Below are 19,610 nucleotides of genomic sequence, written 5' to 3'. Positions count from 1 at the left end.
GAATAAGTATGAGACACGAGTAGGTGCACTGCATCAGTAGAGAAGAGGAATAAGTACATTGTCACAGACTTGAGGGTGAAGGAAGAACTGTGGCTGTTTTAGCCCTGGGGGACTCACTTTATCTTGTAAGTGACAAAAGTTTTTGCAGCCAGATCATTGTCTGGTATTGATTTCTGTCTGGGTCAGGCTTCACACCGCCTGTCCAAGCAAGCACAGAGTCTGACCATCTCCACACAGGAAGAGCAGCAGAGAGGCACACAGGTGAGAGGAGAGGAGAGGAAGGGAATGAGGAGAGGAGGGGAAGGGAAAGAGGAGAGGAGGAGAGGAAGGGAAAGAGGAGAGGAGGGGAAGGGAAAGAGGAGAGGAGGGGAAGGGAAAAGGGAGCGGAGAAGAGACGAAGGGAAAGAGGATAGGAGAGGAGGAGAGGAGATGAGAGGAAGGGAAAGAGGAGAGGAGAGCAAGGGAAAGAGGAGAAGAAGGGAAAGAGTCGGTTAAAGAGCAATGCAAAGCAGCAAGATGGAATGGTGACATGGTAGAGGAAAAGTAAAGGGTGAAGGTGATAGGGAGACTAAAAAAGGAGGGGAAGAAGAAAAAGAGGACATGGGGAAGGACAGGGGAAGTGGGAAAGAGAAAAGAGGAATAGAGAGGAGAGGGGGAGGCAAAGAGAAAGGAAGCCGGGAGAAGCGGAGGTGCGGAGAAAGAGGCTCTAATGTTTTAAACACCCACCATGCCTTCCTCGCCATGGAAACGCACAGCGATGCCCTGCTTCAGCTTCTGGTTGCTGGATTTGGAGACGACCTCACAGCTGCTGCGGAAGATGGACTCTGCGTGGAGGGAGGAGAATGACAAACACTTTGCAGCAACGAGCATCTCCTTTTATTTTCAGAGAGAAAACGAGTCCAAAGTTTTGCCATAAACTAGTAACGACCACCAGGTGTCACTGTTGTCCTCGGGGGTACGCCTCCCGTCCCTAACCCCCACCCCCAGAGTGATATCTCCATCATTTACAGCCACGCGCAGCGTCCCAATTCAGGTATATACAGGAGAAGAACAAAAGACCCTCGTGGGGAGAGATAAAAAAAAACACGACGTGGCAGTGCAATATAATGGTCAGGGAGCCTATCATGTAAACTCAGCTGTGAGGCTCAATGCTCTGGAGGGGCACTGAAAGATGCTTAAGCTCATCGTTTCAGTAAAACATCCAGCTGTGCAAATGGGCGTGTTTAAAAAAACTGCTGTGTGTGTTGGGAGCGCTTTTCCCACCCCTGATGTTTTATTTATCGACAGCACATAAAGGCAGGCATCTTTAGTGCGTCAGTAGCAGTGCCAGGCAGTGTGTCCAATAGGAGTGTCGGTCATTGTCATGTGGCCAAACTGAACGACCGAGAGTGAGCGAGCCAGCTTCCTGCTGCAGCCGGAGATGAAGGGGTGAGGGAACGCATGTTCACGCGTGGACCGCAACCGTGCGACACGCCTGCTCATTTCTGGACCGCAGCGCTTGGACACGGCGCACAGGGGGGAGGGATTTTGAAACTCTGCGGGATTTGATGCAAGGCAAAGAGGGGAAATATCAACACCCAAAAAAGACTTAACCATACCAGTGAATGGCTTGGTTCCATCTTTCCGTGTGCTGGTCATTTTAACTGATTTCGGGGAACAGCAGGGTGACGTGTTTGAGAGGGGTGAAGGGATAGAGCGAAAAGGAAAACACCGCGGCAGAGAAAGGAAACGAGTACAATGGGGGGGACGAGAGAGCACGAGAAAGAGAAAGAATGGAGAGAAGATGGAGAGGAAAGACAAGGAGGTGAGATTGAGACAACGAGAGAGAGGGAAGAAGAGAGGAAGGAGAGGCGGGTACCTCTGTGGACAAGCAGAATGTCGTTCTCGTTGACGGGCCGGTGGACCATGTCTGAGTCGGGCTGGCCGGCCAGCAGGTGCTCGTAGAACCACTCGCACCTCTCCTTAAACGGCTGGGGGAGAAGAGCGGCAGGCTCGTTACCGCTCGTTAGGTCCCCTTAATTACCCGCACGCACCCCGCACGAGGGGAGCCGTCCCCGTCTCAAATTCATTATCTACTCCTTAAACTTTTGAATAATGTAAGCAGAAGATATCCCAACTGATAATTAAAACGCTTTCTTAAAAAAGCATTGAAATAACATGCCCCACACACGCACACACGCACATGCACACACACACAAGCACACATAAAAAGTCATTTGCATGATATTTCAATCACTTTGTCTCACCGACCATAATGCCGTTAGGGAAGGTATAAATTGACAGAACAAGAACCTTGAGGAGAGAGAAATAAATGAGGGTAAAGCGGATTCTTTCTCCCCGGGGGAAAGAGAAGACACAATCAAAGGCAAGGAGAAAGATGAAGCCTGATTGGTCAATTTAAAGGAACCCATAATTAAAACTGTTATTCCCACCAGGGCTATAATAATTCAAGGGTAAAGGGACCTGCGTCGAAAGAGTGGAAATATGAACACTAAAAGTGTATGAATACTAAAACTGCGACAACATTTAAAATTTATGAACCAATGCAAGGGGGCTTAAGATGAGCGTTATCTTCACCTTAATAGATGCAACTTTACGATTCAGCCTCGTGTCATGTGGGGGTGCCTGCTGCTACATTGCAGAATGTTCCATGGGGAGCTATACCGGATACTTTACAATGTGACGTCATGCTGCGTAGAGTTCACCTAAAGCCCCACGCACAAAGGAGCTGCCAGCCAATCACAGCCTCCATGTTCTTGATTGGCAGGACGAGCGAAGGCTCTGGGTGAGTGGCAGTGCAATGCACACTGCCAGAGATGCTGCCCATTTGCAGGCTACAAGGGTCAGACTTCGTTTAATAACCCTTTGTTTCCCACAGTTGCACCTAAAAGTTTCCACAACCAGGTATCCGCAATTTCAGCATTACTACAGCTGATTTAGCCGGTCAGTTTTTAAACTGAGTAACTGGTGACTGAACTATGAGGGCAACCTGGGTGTTAGTGATGCGTTAATTCAGCAATGGCGGCGCCCACCTGAGCTTTAATGATGTGCATGAACCTGGACATGAGCTCGGGACATTCCAGCAGGAAGTGGAAGTGGTTGAAGATGATCTTGGGGTTCCTGGATGAGATGGAGAGAGGGAGAGAGAGAGAGATTGAGAATTTCCCAAAGAGCCAATCAATCTGGTCCTGATGTATGTATGTAAATACGACGTTCTGCTCTTTCACCTGGTGACGAAACATTTGAGCACCTCGTCGTGTTTGCAGACAAACTCTATGAAGCGAGGAGACGTCATCCTTTAAAAGCAGAAACAGAAAGCGAGAAAGTGTGAGTGAACGAGAGCAGAAATACATTTTAAAATTATCTTACAGAAGAATGAAACCGCACGAGACTGCCATTCAAACAGGAAAATATGCTTTGAAACAATCAAATAAACTAAAAAAAGCACTGTTAAAAGACTGCAACTTTGACATATCTCATTTAAAATTACAGCAAAGCAAAAAAGTTATTTTTAGCTGCAATTCAGGGTTACAACCTGCATCTTGTCAAAGTAAAATTGTCAAAGTAGAGTTTTCTGGCTGTTACTAAAGAGCAGTCAGAGAGAAAAAGACATGCTTCAGTTCGCCAGTAACAGCAACATAATTCAATGTAAGTTAAAGGCTAGTTTATTGATGTAATTACATCTAATTAAACAGCTGCATGAGCACAGAAGATAAAGACAAGCAAGAAAAGATCTCATATATTCTTCACACAGAAAGTATGTTTTGACGCGGAGGTCGGGAAGCCATTTTTATGGTAAGACAGCAGCCGCTTTTAAAGCCCAGCCTGCACTTTACCACCATATTTCACTGCCAAAAATGTGTGACACCAGACGGATCACCCAACGGCCATGCGCTACTCTAATGCTGGCAGTGACTGTGTTGACTTCCCAGCATGCTAAGCAGTTACGGTTTGAACTCGCTCAGCGGTTCCGATGACCGTATGGGTCCAGGACAGCGTGGTTCTGCAACCTTCAGTCCTGGCCCCACCCCCTTCCCTCCCTTCATCCCAGGACAGTTCCTGGGGGGGTCTTTGTGGGGGTAATGAGTTTTACGGGCGTCCCAAGGATAAAGCGCAGATAACGGATGGTTCACCCTCAGGGTCGGGGAGGTAATGGAAGCCGCCGTTGGAATTCCGCCACAAGTAGAACCAAGGTCAACCAATGGGACTCAAGGGCCCCAATTCACACATAGCTATACAGACGAACGTAAGCACCCCTCATTCTAACGCATCTTCATTCCCAAGGTTATCACAGAAGAGAAATGAATGCTCAGCTGGTTAAATTAAAATTTAAAACAATGTAAAAATACAAAGTTCCTAATGTAGCTAGACAGCCAAAAACTACTCTTCCCATTTCTTCAATTCCACTGAGAGCATTTCACAGTCGGAAAGATGGTGACATCACAGGCCGACATCACAAGCTGACACCCACCCACTGGACTCTTGAATTGAACCACCATGAACCATCACGATGTATTGGATTTGAGACGGTCTAAAACACCATTTAAGGCTCAGTTATTGTTACAGAAAAGCAACAGGAAGTAGGAAGGTGGTGCGCAGGACGTACCCTTGTGGCATCTGACAGGAACAGCACATGTAGAAGGCCTGTATAACAGCGCTGAGGCGGTTGGCGGTCATGGATATGACATCCTCGCCGTCGCAGCACGTCTCGGGCGTCACCATGACAACCTCCGGGTCCAGCGAAGGCTGGCCGGGGGACGGGAGAACCGAGGGGACGGCGCCGCTGCCGTAGTCCGTTACCGTGGCGATGGCGCTGACAGAGGAGTCGGCCTCGCGCTGCTTCAGCAGGAGGGAGGCGATGTCGGCGCCGGAGGCCGGGTCGCTGCAGTTCTTCTGCAGCTCGGTGGAGATCAGAACCAGCCACTCGTCCAGGGAGTGCCACAGCAGCTCCAGAGGCTGCAGCAGAGACAGCCCAGTCTGACACGACCACACCACAGAACCTCCATCAAAACAGCTAACCGCAAAACACCACACAACCAACCAGCACAGCTAACAGCAGGATATCATACAACCACAACAACACAGCTACCTGTGGTCACATGACCTAACCTAGACCTAAATATTTACATTTGACATTTTATGAATTCTAATGTTCCAAACAGTTTAAGCATTTAAATAAATATTAATTGAAGCAAATATTTGTTGCAGAATATTTAAAACAAATCTCACAAAACAAATACTTTCCATGTATTTAAACAGTGAAATGTAAATACAGTGCTACCCATTTCTAAGAATAGCATCTGTGAAATTAGATTGTATACTTCAAAGATGTATAAGCAGAGAGTGTTAACATGAATGAATCAAGCTAATTAGTGAGAAGAAAACACAATTATTCCATTATATTTTTGCTTTAACATAACATCAGAAAACAAAGGTAATGTACTGTCCAGCAAAAATATTTCACACAAGTTTTTAGGAATGAGAATTCATAGCATGCAAACCCCAATGTGATGTTGCCTGTTAATTCTAGCAAAATACATCGGCCATGTTGCAGAGCGCCCAACTTAAAACATAAAACAAGCACATTTTATTTCAGCCTCAGCCTTTAAGAATGAAAGTTATGCTGTATATCGAAATATGCGCCACTGTAAAATGAACTTTTGAGACAAAATGAACCATTTTACTCACACAATTTAGTGACTTGGCAGCAGTCACGTCACCATTTGATAAAGCGGCCTCATGGTAAAGACAATTCTTTCATGTTTTTTCATGTGCTCGTTCACATTCATTTACAGTCTCCCTCACTTCAAATCATTTTGTCGCTGAGAAATTTTGAGGGTGTAGTCTGGGGAATGTTCAGAGACTGAGTGGTTTTACTTCTCATTTTCATTTTTAGACTGGCACAGTATTCAAACAGGCAGCATTTTTCTTTGGCAGAAATAACCCTTCTTTAGTCTGGCTTGCTGAAGAGCAGAGACTATTTCATGTGATCCTGTTTGCCTAAATTAGGCCGGGAGACATTTGGTGGCAACATGGTGCAGAGAATTCAAATGAAAATGTCTTTTATTGGTTCATTTATTATTTTGGGAAAAAAGGCAAAAATAAATTATGCAGAATGAACAGATTGTGCATTCTGTGAAAAGTTTTTTAAAAGAAATTATTCTTAGAAATGAGCACTTTGTTAATTTATGCAGAGTATTTAAACAGTATCTGAATGGGAACAATTGCGTTTTCTGGATCACAATAGCCAGGTTATTCTTGCAGATTACACTATATATACTAAATTTAATGAATAGAATTAGGTTAAATTCAGGATTATAATTAAGCTACTGCACGATAAAATTGTAGTAGTTTGTAGTAGTCCAATGTATAATTATTTATCCACATTATACCAATATTTTAAAATTAGTATAATGTGGACTGAAATGTTTTTCCTTTTTTTAAATATGAAAGAGTTCCTTTCTTGGATCAGTACTGAAATATTACACATTATTAAATCGTTTTTTATTCTGAATAGTTAATTTCTGAGATCTGCATTTCATTAAAAAAGTAATCTCCACAGCTGTTCTCCCCCATCGCATTCACCATATCAATGAAATACAGTATACAAACATGTAAACTGAGAATGTTAAATACAGTAACAATCCAGCCACCTCCGCATTAATTACCTACATTATCCGCATAACTAATCATCTCCATAGTAACAGTTGGCCTCTCCCCAAACAGTGTTCCTATTCTCCCACACTTTCACTACATACCTAATCTAAGCAATCTACATATACTGCCAGAAATTTTGAATCGAGACAAAAGCACACAAGGACGATTGAAGAATCCATATTAAATACACCTGATCTGACAGGATGGTTCTGAACAGGGCCTCACCCTCGACTTCATCCGATCACCTGAACACTCGACCGCGGGAGACACTCAACTCAAAACTGGGACAAACCTGCCTCCTCCACAGCGCTTTTACCCACGGAGATCAGAGGCCGACCGAAGCGGTGTATCTCAGGCCCCGACTTCAGAGTGTCTTTTTCGGGGGTTTATCCGTGGAAATGGTGGATTTCATGCTTTCCAAAAGCAGCCCCGTAAGAGAGGGTCTGAAACGAGCCCAGCTCTGACGAGCAGGAGGCCGTAAGACGGTCCTTTGGTACCCTCTGTTGGAGGACCCGAATCACTACAGCTAGGAATGTTCATGTCCACTCAGTGATGTATATCATATGGATACCCAACAGCCCGGTGGGTCTTTTATCCTCAACCCTCCCTTTCATCTGGCTCAGATTGCGACTAGCACAAACGTCACGTTTCAGCTTGTCCAGAGTCAGCAGCCACACCGCCCTGCTGGAGAGCTGAACCTGGGCTTCATTAATACTTTGATGGTAAAATCTGGCAGCAGATGGAAGTGGTGCAGGTGTGCTATTACAGGGGGGTCTTCCCTCTGGTCTGAGCAGAAAAACCAATTTGCAACACGCCCCGCTGTAGGCAAGGCTGTCTTTTGGATGAGACGTTAAGGTGCTGATTCACTGAGTCTACAGAAAGAGTAGGAGTTTCACAGTGTCCTCACTCAAATCTACCATCTAACCATCCCTTGGTAAAACAGGACAAATGGGTCGCTCCCTCGCCACCTCGCCTGAGGTGCATTCAAGTTCCCCGTCCCATTTTATGGTCCTCTAAATGGTGCTGATCTAGAGTCTTTCCCCCCTTTCCCCATCCCTCACTCTCTCTGGCTCTCACCTTCAGCACCTGGCTCTTGGGTGTCTTGTTGCCGTTGTAGCCCATGTCGTTCCCGTTGTTGGGGGAGGAGGGCCCCAACCGGAAAACGTGGCAGAATATCCGCACGATCCGCAGCAGGCTCTTCATCTGGGCCTCGTAGTTACTGGATAAACTGGAGGAAAGGGAGTTCCATCAGGAACAGGGTCAGGACGAGCAGCCCGTCTAATGCTCGTCTAATCAACAGACATCCATCTCGGGAACGGCTTCAAACTCAGGTCCTGGCTCAGTGCGGTCAGTAAAGATGGCGCGGCGCCTGTAGCCCGAGAGGAAGGCTTTCCCTGACGCGCTGCCTAACTCCCGGCCTGTCGCTCTCAATCTGGCCATTACATCATCCTTAAGCTCGGCCGAGTTAAGAACTCCCTCGCCGCCTCGGCTGATGTGTGGTGAGCGCTCCGGCGCAAAATGGATGCCATGCATCACCCAGGTAGTACAGTGGATAAGGGCCGAGAGGGGAAAAAAAGCTTTTAATCACTATGTTTCCTTCCTGGCCACGGACCAACATACAGAAAGCTCAAACTAGATAAACTGGTTTCACTCAGTGAATTCAAAAACCTGCTTCTTTCTCATTTTTCTCTATATATTTCCACAAATTGAGTTTGTATCGCCTTCTTGTAGTGCTTTGTGGACAGTGTGGCTGTGTAAATTGTTTTTACGCGCCGTGTAAACTGTACTGCTACTCATCTTGCCAGCCCTCTCTGGTAACATAAATAAAAGGCGGGTACTACATATTGCTGGCGCAGAAGGCGAGCTTCCATTTCCTGCACTGTAAAGCACAGTGAGGAAGACATTATACAACTGCAATCTATCAAACCGCAGTTTTACCCTCTGACCATGGTCCAGGGGAATACATTAGTGGGGAGAGTGAAGACATTGCATAAACCCTGTGATGGACGAAACCAACTTGTCATGTTAACTATGGACTTTGAGTGAATCAAAGCTTGTTTCTCTCCAAAGCAAAGGCTATGACGGGTTAAAATCTCAGAATCACTGATCACAAATATTAGCTCCACCCATTTTGGTGGGATCGGGACATCCCGCTGTCGCATCACTGGTGGAAATGTGAGCGGTACCTCAGGAGCTTGTGCCCATTGGTGGTGGCCACCTCAGCGAGGCTGGTCAGGATCCTCTGGTAGTGCAGCTCACTCTGCTGGGAGACATGCTCCAGGACCTGCCTCAGCTACAGAGAGACAGACACACCATCAGAACAGGGCAAAAAGGGGCAGTGGACACACAGACACAGGGAGACGAAGAGGAAGAGTGGGAGAGGAAGAAGAGTACCATGTTCTCTTTGATGTCATCGTTCTGTGTCATCTGGATGAGGGTCTGGAACAATCTCCCATGGTGCTGAATGAGAATCTCACACGTCTCACCATAACCACCCTAAACAAGGACACACATCAGTAACTCAACAAGAGAGTGTGCATAAGACTAAGGTGTGTGTTTGTGTGAGAGAGAGAGTGTGTGAGAGAGAGTGAGACTGCCTAATGGATGAGATAAGCATATAATCGGACAACATAATCTATTCAACAAAATCAGTGTATGTACTGAAAACTGTCCCAGAATAGTTGACCCCAAAAAAACACTGGTGAGCGCTGATTGATATATTCATCAGTAGTAAGATGCGACTCGTTTTTCTGCAATTACAATCACTAAAGGATGCATGTATAATCATGGATGCAGCCAATCACTGAGACACAAAATTGTTTGACCAGGAATATTTATCATGGTAAACACCGGAACTCCTCATTACGGACAACAATAAAGCACAGTGCTGATCTCACCACATCTTTTTGTGGAAAAACATCTTTTTGCATGCATGTGTGGTTTAAAGATCCTGTGTAATTACACTTTTCTCCCATCTGAAGTATTCATTAAGCCGCAAGACAAAGATGTAAACTTCCTTATTCAAATGAAAAAAATAACGAAATTTCCTTTTGATAAACAGGAATGCTCAAGGTCTGACACCGAGTGCCTATTCTGTATAGATACTCAATTAAGTTCACTCTCCGACTGGCAGCCCGCTAACGGATCTCACTGCTCATTGTTTCAAATGTAAAGTCCCTGTTAATTATGCAATAAACGAGCAGGAGGATTCAATCAAACACACTTAAACTATTTATGTGCATATGCGACTCAATCAATCCCCCCCGGATTAATCCAGCAGCGCATCTCAATGAAGACTGCTTTCCCCGCCATATCACAATGCCGCAGAAGGACGCAAGAGATTTCTGCTAATGAGAATTAGCTTCCCACCGAGTGATTGACACCATGGATCGATTCTCATTGGTCACTTGGCATTAGTCAGAGCTGCCTTTTCATGCTTAAAGTGTTATTTTGGTGGCAACTTTCTAACATCCTGGCAATGAAATAAATATAAACTAATTCATTTGTTTTGTTTCACTGGTTTCTGCTAGTGATTACATTACAAATACAACCTAATGTTTAAATTTACCACAGCTTAAAAACACCATATGTATTTGGATTTCTTCACTATACTTCATTCAGTAGTAGTAAATAGTCTTGATTTACTTTCAGCCAGCGGTTTTGTTAACGACAGGCCTGTACGTGGACACATGCAAGTGAGGCTGTCTGGAGACATCTAAAACAGGTACAAACAGACACCAAAAGGTCATAGAGGCAATCTGATTACATGTTTTGCCTATTGCAGTGCCAACCATCATTATTTAAGTATGTCCTATCCATAAGAACATGACTTCAAACAGAGAGGTTTCCATTTCCTTCCCACAAAGTAAATTAGGGAACACAAAAACTTGTTTGTGTCCTATTGTAATAGCACTTACCAGAAATGTTCAATTGTTTATAAACACTTTACTAACGGTCAGTCCAAGGTCATTAACTTGCCAGGCCTGCTTTGCTCCAATGCCATATGAAAATGAGATGAGACTTTATGAAAATGTTTATGTCGTGCTACAAGGAATGACAGAATGTTTGTGACAAAATGAACTGATGGTAAAAGCAATTATCATGCAATGTTACAGCAGACTATGCAACATGTTTTCATAATTGTGTTCTGGAAGCAGGTACTGTCATGCTAAACTGCTTAAATCAGGCATAAGCTACTTTACCACATATATGCATGTCCACCTTAACCATCACTTAATACATCAAATACTATAAAACACCCTATCCAGTAAATTTCAGTGGGTTAACAGTGGAAATTGCCTTTACTCTGAATAATCTTGATGATTTACCAATGTTGATTTCCCTTTTATTAAGCAGTAAGATAATTAAATCTAGTCAGAGACATGCATACACATACATATATGCAAACACGCATACATTCTAGCTCAAAGAATAACATAAGCATGGATTCAGTAATTTTCCTTTACAATGAATTGCAAATAAAGCGTTTGTCATATTTTTAATGGATTACGGCCAGTGTTTTAATGGGTGATTGTATACATGATAGACCTACTAATTGTTTGTTTGTTGATAGATGATTTATAGGCCTAGCTCACATTCATTTAAAAACTTGGCATTTGCAAGGTAGCTACAGTGCTGTGAAAAGGTATTTGCCTTTCTTCCTGATTTCCTCTATTATTGCATATTTGTCACCCTAAATGGTTTCAGATCTTCAAACAAAATGTAATATTAGACAAAGGGAACCTGAGTAAACAACAAAACAAAATAATTTATTTCATGAAATAATTATGAAACGCCCATAGTAACCATAACCCCCTTAGTTACTCAATCAACCAATTAATCAAATGTAATTGCTAATTAGATTCAGCAGATTGAACACAGCCAGGCATGATTGCACACAGCTCTGTTAAACCTTGCTCATATTGAAACTTACCATCAGAGATGATCAAAGGAAATTCCAGAAGAATTTGTGGGAAAACAAATTGTGGAAATATAACAGACTGGAAATAGTTACAAACGATTTGCTCTGAACTCCACCAAACCAGAGTTAATGCTATTATCTCCAAATGGAAAACACTTAGAACAGTGGTGATTCTTCCCAGGAGTGGCCGACCTACTAACATTACTCAAAGGGCGCAGCGACAACTAATCTAGGAAGTCACAAAAGATCCTAGAAGAACATCCAAAGAACTGCAGGCCTATCTAGCCTCAGCTACGATCAGTGTTCATCACACAATCACAAAGAGACGGGTCAAAAATGGGAGTGAAGCAAGTTGGAAACCACTGCTAACCAAGAGAAACATCGATGCAAGTCTTTCATTTGCAAAAAAGCACACAGATGCCATTATGTCTGGCATAAAGCAAATACAGCATTCACAGTAAGAACATCATACCAACAGTCAAACATGGTAGTAGTGGTAGTGTGAAAGTGTGTGGATGCATTGCACCTTGGGACCTGGATGACATTATTGAAGGAACAATGAATTCTGCTCTGTACCAGAAAATTCTTAAGGAGAATATCCAGTCATCTGCCAGTGAGCTAAAGCTAAAGCAGAAGCTGAAGCTGCAGAAAGACAATGATCCAAAACACAAAAGCAAGTTCACATCTGAATGGCAAAAAATAAATAAAGTTTTGGAGTGGCCTAGTGAAAGTCCTGACTTGAACCCAATAGAGATGCTGCATCAGGACTTGAAACAAGAAGTCCACAAGTGCCCAGCTGTAGCCCCACAGAACAAGCCCCTGACTGGGTGAAGCCTGCAATAGTAGTCCAAGGCTTTAAGGCCTACCTTGTAGTCATGTAGCTTACTGAGTCATGGGTACTGAAACCCAGTAGTACTATAGCACCAGTTCCCATACGACCAGTACCTACAGGACCAAATCGCAACAGATTTTGGTTTTGTCTTCACTAACATAACACTTGCTCTCTTGACTCAGTCATAGCAGGTACCGTTAGCAGGCTAGCTAATGTTAAACTCCATAAAAATACCAAAAGCGAAACTGCCTAGTGTGCCTGCATTTAACCCAGAAGGATTCAAACAATTGGACTTGCCTTTGAAAATAAAAAATGTTTTAAAATTATTTAATGACATAATTTGCTCTTTTGAAAGAGCATTACATGTGCACTTCCTTGTATGTCCATCTTTCTTGTGTATCCAAGTATCCTGCAATTGGCTACTTTGATCAGACCATCTTGATCAGATGTTATTGGCAGAAAATGCAGCTAAATATTCAATGGGGAGAATTATTGATTGTGGGACCGGAGCATTTGTGATGACAAAACTGGCAAGAAATAAAGGATAAAAACAGAAAATATCCCAAATTTGGGGTTTTATTGTGTGGGCGTGTGAAGTTGTACATGACTTTCATGTGCTTACATGAGGTCAGAAGGTACAGAAGTTCATGTTCTCAAGGGCTGAGAGTCTGTGGTTATTCTGGTTATTTCTGTATGAAACCCTGAAAAGTGCCAGATTTTGCTGCTGTACAGGTATGAAGCATGCCCTGCCAAGCCAAAACTTGACTGGAAAATATATACTATAATTTTAGTTTGAAACAATTCAGGAACAACACTTCTCAATAAAAACCTGCTTCACTACTCAGGGTTAAGGACATCTAAATTGTTTAAACATGAATGATGTAGACATATCTGCACATCATTTGTAAACCTGAGATACATCATACATGATATAACAAGAAAATTATGCAATTTCAATGAATAATAATAATAAGGATTATGTACAGGAGAATTCTAAATATACGTTACAATGATAGATAAAGATTATTATTTTGTTCCTGTATGAATTACAAAAATGATGAGCCATGCTTCACCGTACAACTAGCCTTGCAGGTGAGTGGAGGAATAGGTGGTAGGGTGTGCCCCATCCATAACAGCAGGTAACACCTTACCTGTACACACAGGTCCAGGGGCGTCACCCCGTTTTTGTCAGCCAAATACTTGGCCCCGCGGGAGAGGAGAATCTGCGCCGTGTCTCTCTGACCATGACTGTGAAAAGACAAGAGAAACATGGTCATGTTCATTCTGACCGTGACCACGAAACAGAACCAAGAATACCTTGAGAACATGGTCACAGTACTGCCCAAAACAGTTGAACACAACAGAAACACGATCATGCTCCTTATGATCGTGACCATGAAAGAATACAGGGAGGGAAAATCATGGAATGGTGATGAAGCTCCTTCTGACTATGGGTGTAAATCAGGAAATCTGAATTGGAATGGACCAGGAATGGGAATGGTTCCTGAGTGGCTCTGACACCAAGCACTGACTGGGCCCTACTGTACACACATCACAGGTTTGATTCAGGCAAAGTCAATAGATGACTGACCAGGACTGTGAATATGATCACAGCTGTGGTTTCAACAGTCAGGTTTGGGACATGCACCCCATTCAAACAGAATCCAGTGACATTCCCTAAGGCAATGATCTCAGAAAATATTACTAGCACATCCTGCCACATCTTGGCAACGGTTTTGGAAAAAAAAATCCCCCCTCCACCAACCTTCTCATTTAAATGTGTAAGCGCACATTTTTTGTACCATGTAACCCTATAGCGTTTTTCCAATGGTGTGGGTAGATGCTTACCTACAGGCGAAGTACAGGGGTGTGGCTCCAGAGACATTCGGCCGGTTGATGTCTGCGCCACTGTCCAGCAGGCACAGTACAGTCTGAGGGCGTCACAATAGAAAAGGATTAAAGGAAATTCTCTCTCTCTCCCTACGCCCTGCCTCATACAATGCCAACTGTATCCCACGCTATAGTTCCTCCCCCTGAATTTGTGAAGCAATATGATACAATTCCTCATTTTATGACCAAAGTTGGGTCATCTTCCTTTTATCCAGAAACCACCGATTAGTCACTGCAGTGTCAAAATAGGTTTCTATGAAAATAAGATCCAAAAGAAAGAACCTTATAGTCATAGTTCCATTATTTTCATTGGTTCTGTCGAAATTTGAGAATTATTAAAAGCGTGAGCACCCAGACAGAGACAAATAAGGCTTCCAATCAGAGGCAGTGTTCACATTCTTTACCTTTTTCATTCTGGTGAATTGTACTGTCAGTGACTCATGAAGCTCTGAAATCGGTATCATGGCAACGGAAACACAGGTATTAGATTTAGTGTAAGTTCTGGTGCCTTTTTTCTGGATTTTATGTTCGTTTGAGAAACCTTTCCTGAAAATTCAATATGTCTACCAGAGGTATTGATGTAGAGCACTGGGGTGCTATGCATACCGTCTTGTGGCCATTTTGGCATGCCACGTGTAGGGCGGTCTGTCCCATGGCATCCTCCACATCCACATTGCTCACGTGCTGGACCAGGTCATGCAGCAACTCAGTCCGCCCATTGACTGCAAGCCAGTGTATCTGCACATTGAGTAGGAGAGGGAGAGAGGGAGGAAAACATTGAAGGAGGAAAGAGAGAGGGAACAAAGAGAGAGAGATGTGGATGGAAAGAGAGACTGGTGAGAGGTAAACAAAATCAAAATACTATGGGGCTGGATGGTCCCACTTCCTATAGGACCAGTGTGTACAACTGCTCAGTCTGCTTTTCCTTTCTTAACTCTCCGAATCATTTAATCAGCTTCCATGAAAAATGATTCATTATGATACATTACAGACTGCACACATGCCCTGGACTATAAATATTTTTCTGTAGTGGCTTTTCAGAAATGTATTGCTGGAAATATATGCCGTTTGTCAGCTTATTGGACTAAGGAAGTCAAGAGTAACTGATCAGTGCAACTCCACCCTATCCCTAAAGAGCAATGGACACATACAGATAAAGCTACCACACTTACTGCGGTCAGTCCCTCATTGTTACAGATGTTCACATCTGCATTGTATTCCAACAGTCTGCCCATACACTTCTTTTGCCTGGATAGGGAAACAGGCAGAGGGAGGGAGGGATTTAACACACATCATTTCCAATTCAGAGAGTAATTTTAGCTTAAGTAAAAGCAACACAATTTTGAAAGCAATATTTGTCATTTCACATTTTTAAATGATTTGACAACACAGATCTGTTAATTTGGATGTTATTACAACCTGTATGGGCACTGTATATGTTGGCAATCAATATAAACTTCACCAAATTTAAATTATTTACAGCACTGTCAATAGCAGCAGCAACAGATAAACATGTATTCCCGCCATCTTTTGAGCATTTGAATTATATGGATGTTTCACGATTTGCACCATTGTATTTCAGATGCATAGTTGGCTTCATTTGACTTCTGATATTTTCAAACATTTTTTTCATGTTTACCTTTCCTGCTTACATAAATACATCTAGGCCTGTCTTGATGTTCTTTGTGTACAACACAAATGTTTAAAATGAATAACAAATATTTTGGAATCTTTGTTATAAATCCCAGCTGAATCCAGCATGAAGGTATGTCATTCAGTCAAATTCCTCATACCCGTTCCTGGCAGCCAAGTGCAGGGGGGTGCACCCTGAGATGTCCTGGTAGTTTGGGTTCGCTCCTCTCTTCAGCAGCAGAACCAGACATTCCACCGATCCACAGCTGGAGAGGCAGAGGCCATAACAGCAACAATGACCACTCTTGTGCTTCTTTTGATTCTAAGTGATGAGCAAAACAACTCTCTCCGCACAGCAGCGATGAGCAAAACAACTCTTTTTGCATGGCAGCGATGAGAAAGACAACTCTCTCTGTATGGCAGCAATGAGGAAAACAACTTTCTCGGCACAGCAGCGATGAGTAAAACAATGCTCCTTACTTGGCAGCGATGTGCAGCAGACTCCTCTTCACACGCCCAAAAGCGTAGTTCACGTCAAACTTTGAGTTCAGCAGCAGCTCTGACACTGACCTTCAGAATAAACCAAGTAGCCTACATCATGACCATCTCCGATTGCGCTTAATCATCATTATGATTTTTATTTATTACATTTTTTCAATTGTATAATCAACTTTTCTGGACAATTATTAATATATTTACAGTTTAAGGGGATATTGATAAAATACATTAACTGCACATTGCAAGACCAAATAGCACAAATTGAAAACAGGTACAAAGAAGCAAGTGACTGACCAGATCGACTTGAAAAAAGGGCAAATCAATATGTCCAAAAGTAATCTATACATTGTACAAAGTGCACACCCTTTCCCAAAAACAGCACAGCATACCATCATCACACCACTGTTTAGACCAGTGGTTCTCAACTCGGGCCAGAAAGGGCCGGTGTGGGTGCAGGCTTTTGTTCCAACCAAGCAGTTACACACCTGATTCTACTAATCAAGGTCCTTAGTAAAGACTCCAAAGGTTGTTTCGTAGAATCAGGTGTATAACTGCTTGGTTGGAACAAAAGCCTGCACCCACACCGGCCCTTTCTGGCCCGAGTTGAGAACCACTGGTTTAGACTAATACAATGCTATATAAGCAATGTAAGTGCTTCCATAATTAGACACACATCATTTAAACTTAAGTCGGTGCCGATCAACTAACTCTAAGATCCACAGGGACTGACGGCACCACAGCTGTAGCCTGTAAACCAGTAACACTTTAAAGTTTTCTGTATATGAGATCAGAGTGCCCAACACATTTCGTTACCCAGAACACACCTGTGCTGGTCTGCCATCACCATTGGCATAAGGGTGTACACGGCAGTCTCATTATCTGCAGAAACAACACATAGGTGGAATAAGTTAGGGTGAGGAAATGGTTTAAGATTCCTCAGCTTAACCAGAATGCATTGAAAACCTTACTGGAAGCATAGTAGCCAATCAGAAATCCATCAGAGATCTCACCTTCCTGCATTTCATTGTGCCTCTGATCCACTTAAGAGGTTTAGCCTCTCGCAGAAGCAAGCATTCAATGCCACGATGCGGAAGTGTACTGAAGCGCCGCAGTAGTCTAATCTACTGGTAACAAAGGCATGTACTAATTACTCTGCATTAGCCTGTGACAGGAAAGATGTAAATTTGCTAATGTTCCTGAGGTGATAAAAAGGCACTTTTGTAACATTATTCAAGCTCAGATCCACATCTATACGCTTAGACTTAGACCTACGACATCGGATTTTGTGTTTAAAGCCCCGACGAATTACACAGCATTTCTCCTTGATCCTTTGGCTCAGTTATTATGCTCTCCATCTAATCTTTCTTCAATTGGAGAATGCCATTTTCTTTTAACGGATTACTAAAACACTGAAAACACAGTTCATGGCAGTGCGTGTTACAGGTAGCCCACTAAGCCCAGACTGGACTTTTGTATGGTATCTTCATTTAACATGATAGATGCAGAAAAGCAGACTGTAAACTGAGAGATGAGATATTGATATTTCATTCAGTCCCCACTTAAATACTAAAAACCTGTGCTGGCCTCATTAACACTTACCCTACCATAAAATGCTTTTTTTTCACCTCACTGCAATGACTAACAGCAGCAGCAAATGTTATGTGTATATATATATATATATGTATATATGCACACACGTGTACACATGCTCCTTTAGTGTGCTTATATCTGTATCCAGATATGAGTAACCACTGGGCGGCACCGTAAAACCCCCGAATCTTTTCCAAATTCTTAGGTTGTGACAAATATTTACACTTGTGTGCTGTGTCATCACCCTAATTCTTTGTGTCCCTGGTATGAAAAGGTTACCATAAATGGAAGTCTTTGTGTTATCAAATCAATAGTTAGCGGCCTTTTGTAAAACTGCTAATGTAAAACTGTATAGCTTATATTTTATCAAGCATGTGTTAGTATGACTTCAATGAAATGTTACTATTTATATAAAGCCACATATCAACTATTCTGTACAGCGAGCCAATGCATAATGATGAAGGATACTGTTCGTTCCGTAATTATATTATATATATAGCTATATTATATGAATATCGCCATATTAAATTTAAAAAAATAAAAAAAATAAAATAAAAAAAAACCAAGCTAGAACCTAAATAGCTCAAGTTGTAGTCACAGCGTCGTTTTACTTTGTACCACAGCAGACTGGTTTAAAAATGTCTACAGATGCTACTTTTTAAATGTCAGCTAGCTTAGCCTAGCCATCAGTCTGGCCAACAGACAGGCAGGTAGCTAGCTTGAATGGCTAACTACCTATACCCAGTGATTCAAGTTTGCAGCCAAGTAACATTGGCTATAAAACGTCAGTAGTACCCGGAAACGTTTTAGCTACGGGTTTTCAGCTGTAATAAAAATTGTGGAGAACGTGTTAGTCGTTACATTCAGAAGGTAAGCTATTACCCTCCGGTAGTTCCACGGTCCTGGCGCGTCGTAGTGAGCGCGTTAGCCGATTCAGTTGTACGTTCAACTGCTCCATCGCCCGTTCCATCATAGGTGTGAAATCAACCGGAAGAAACGGGGGGATTGCGCTTATTCTTTTAGTTCTATACTGAGTAGTTTCCTGGTGTCATCCATCTAGATAGCGTTAGCTGGCTTGTAGTAAAACTGGTTCTGCGTTCGGAGATTCCGATTAGGGAGCGTAAGAGCCTCCGCTGCACTGCCTTTGATTCATTCAGGATTTCCTTGTGTTTGACGTGCATGCTTCCTGTTTTCATTGCATGTCGCCGCTATGAACTATGGGTATTATTGTTCTTTTGCTAAGAATTGGTGCACGACATAGAGCCAGGCATTTGTGTGAATTTATCTTGTCTTCCAATAGTCAAAAATACTATCGACCATATTAAGGTAAATCGTATTTAACATTCTGTGTATATATAAATCGAAATTCTATGTAAACAGTGAGTCATGTGCAGTATGAACAATAACCAATAGGATTGCAAAAGCAAAATCATGACAGTACCCTTTCACCATGATCATCATGATCAGTTGTTAGACAGATATTCATAAATACTATAACAAGAATATTATGATATCATTAATAGATGTACTGTAACTTTATCTTGGTAGAAAAAAAATGCCAGGGCTATTAAACATTGAATTGTATTATGT

At 42.7% G+C, this 19,610-nt stretch overlaps 1 protein-coding gene across 2 annotated transcripts in view; it reads right to left on the bottom strand.

The window, feature by feature from the left end:
* The window catches only part of hace1 (HECT domain and ankyrin repeat containing E3 ubiquitin protein ligase 1), a 30,627-nt gene extending 11,426 nt beyond the window's left edge, over nucleotides 1–19,201 (bottom strand). Inside the window, exons 1-16 of one of the 2 annotated variants that reach the window (XM_035389713.1) lie at nucleotides 18,903–19,201; nucleotides 17,255–17,309; nucleotides 16,413–16,502; nucleotides 16,094–16,198; nucleotides 15,473–15,548; nucleotides 14,907–15,038; nucleotides 14,259–14,341; nucleotides 13,562–13,658; nucleotides 9,052–9,153; nucleotides 8,844–8,950; nucleotides 7,735–7,885; nucleotides 4,607–4,977; nucleotides 3,228–3,296; nucleotides 3,033–3,120; nucleotides 1,859–1,970; nucleotides 727–824 (exon numbers count right to left, since the gene is read on the bottom strand). In XM_035389713.1, the coding sequence (XP_035245604.1) occupies nucleotides 727–824; nucleotides 1,859–1,970; nucleotides 3,033–3,120; nucleotides 3,228–3,296; nucleotides 4,607–4,977; nucleotides 7,735–7,885; nucleotides 8,844–8,950; nucleotides 9,052–9,153; nucleotides 13,562–13,658; nucleotides 14,259–14,341; nucleotides 14,907–15,038; nucleotides 15,473–15,548; nucleotides 16,094–16,198; nucleotides 16,413–16,502; nucleotides 17,255–17,309; nucleotides 18,903–18,993 (1,827 nt within the window). In that variant the 5' untranslated portion in view covers nucleotides 18,994–19,201. The remainder of the gene's footprint in view (nucleotides 1–726; nucleotides 825–1,858; nucleotides 1,971–3,032; nucleotides 3,121–3,227; nucleotides 3,297–4,606; nucleotides 4,978–7,734; nucleotides 7,886–8,843; nucleotides 8,951–9,051; nucleotides 9,154–13,561; nucleotides 13,659–14,258; nucleotides 14,342–14,906; nucleotides 15,039–15,472; nucleotides 15,549–16,093; nucleotides 16,199–16,412; nucleotides 16,503–17,254; nucleotides 17,310–18,902) is intronic. The other variant, XM_035389723.1, reaches the window with a different exon arrangement.
* Between the last annotated feature and the right edge of the window lie 409 nt (nucleotides 19,202–19,610).

The sequence above is a fragment of the Anguilla anguilla genome, chromosome 1, assembly GCF_013347855.1.
Source record: "Anguilla anguilla isolate fAngAng1 chromosome 1, fAngAng1.pri, whole genome shotgun sequence".
NCBI lineage: Eukaryota > Metazoa > Chordata > Actinopteri > Anguilliformes > Anguillidae > Anguilla > Anguilla anguilla.
The sequence above is the reverse complement of the archived record's forward strand: the minus strand, read 5'-3'. Positions and strand labels throughout refer to the sequence as shown.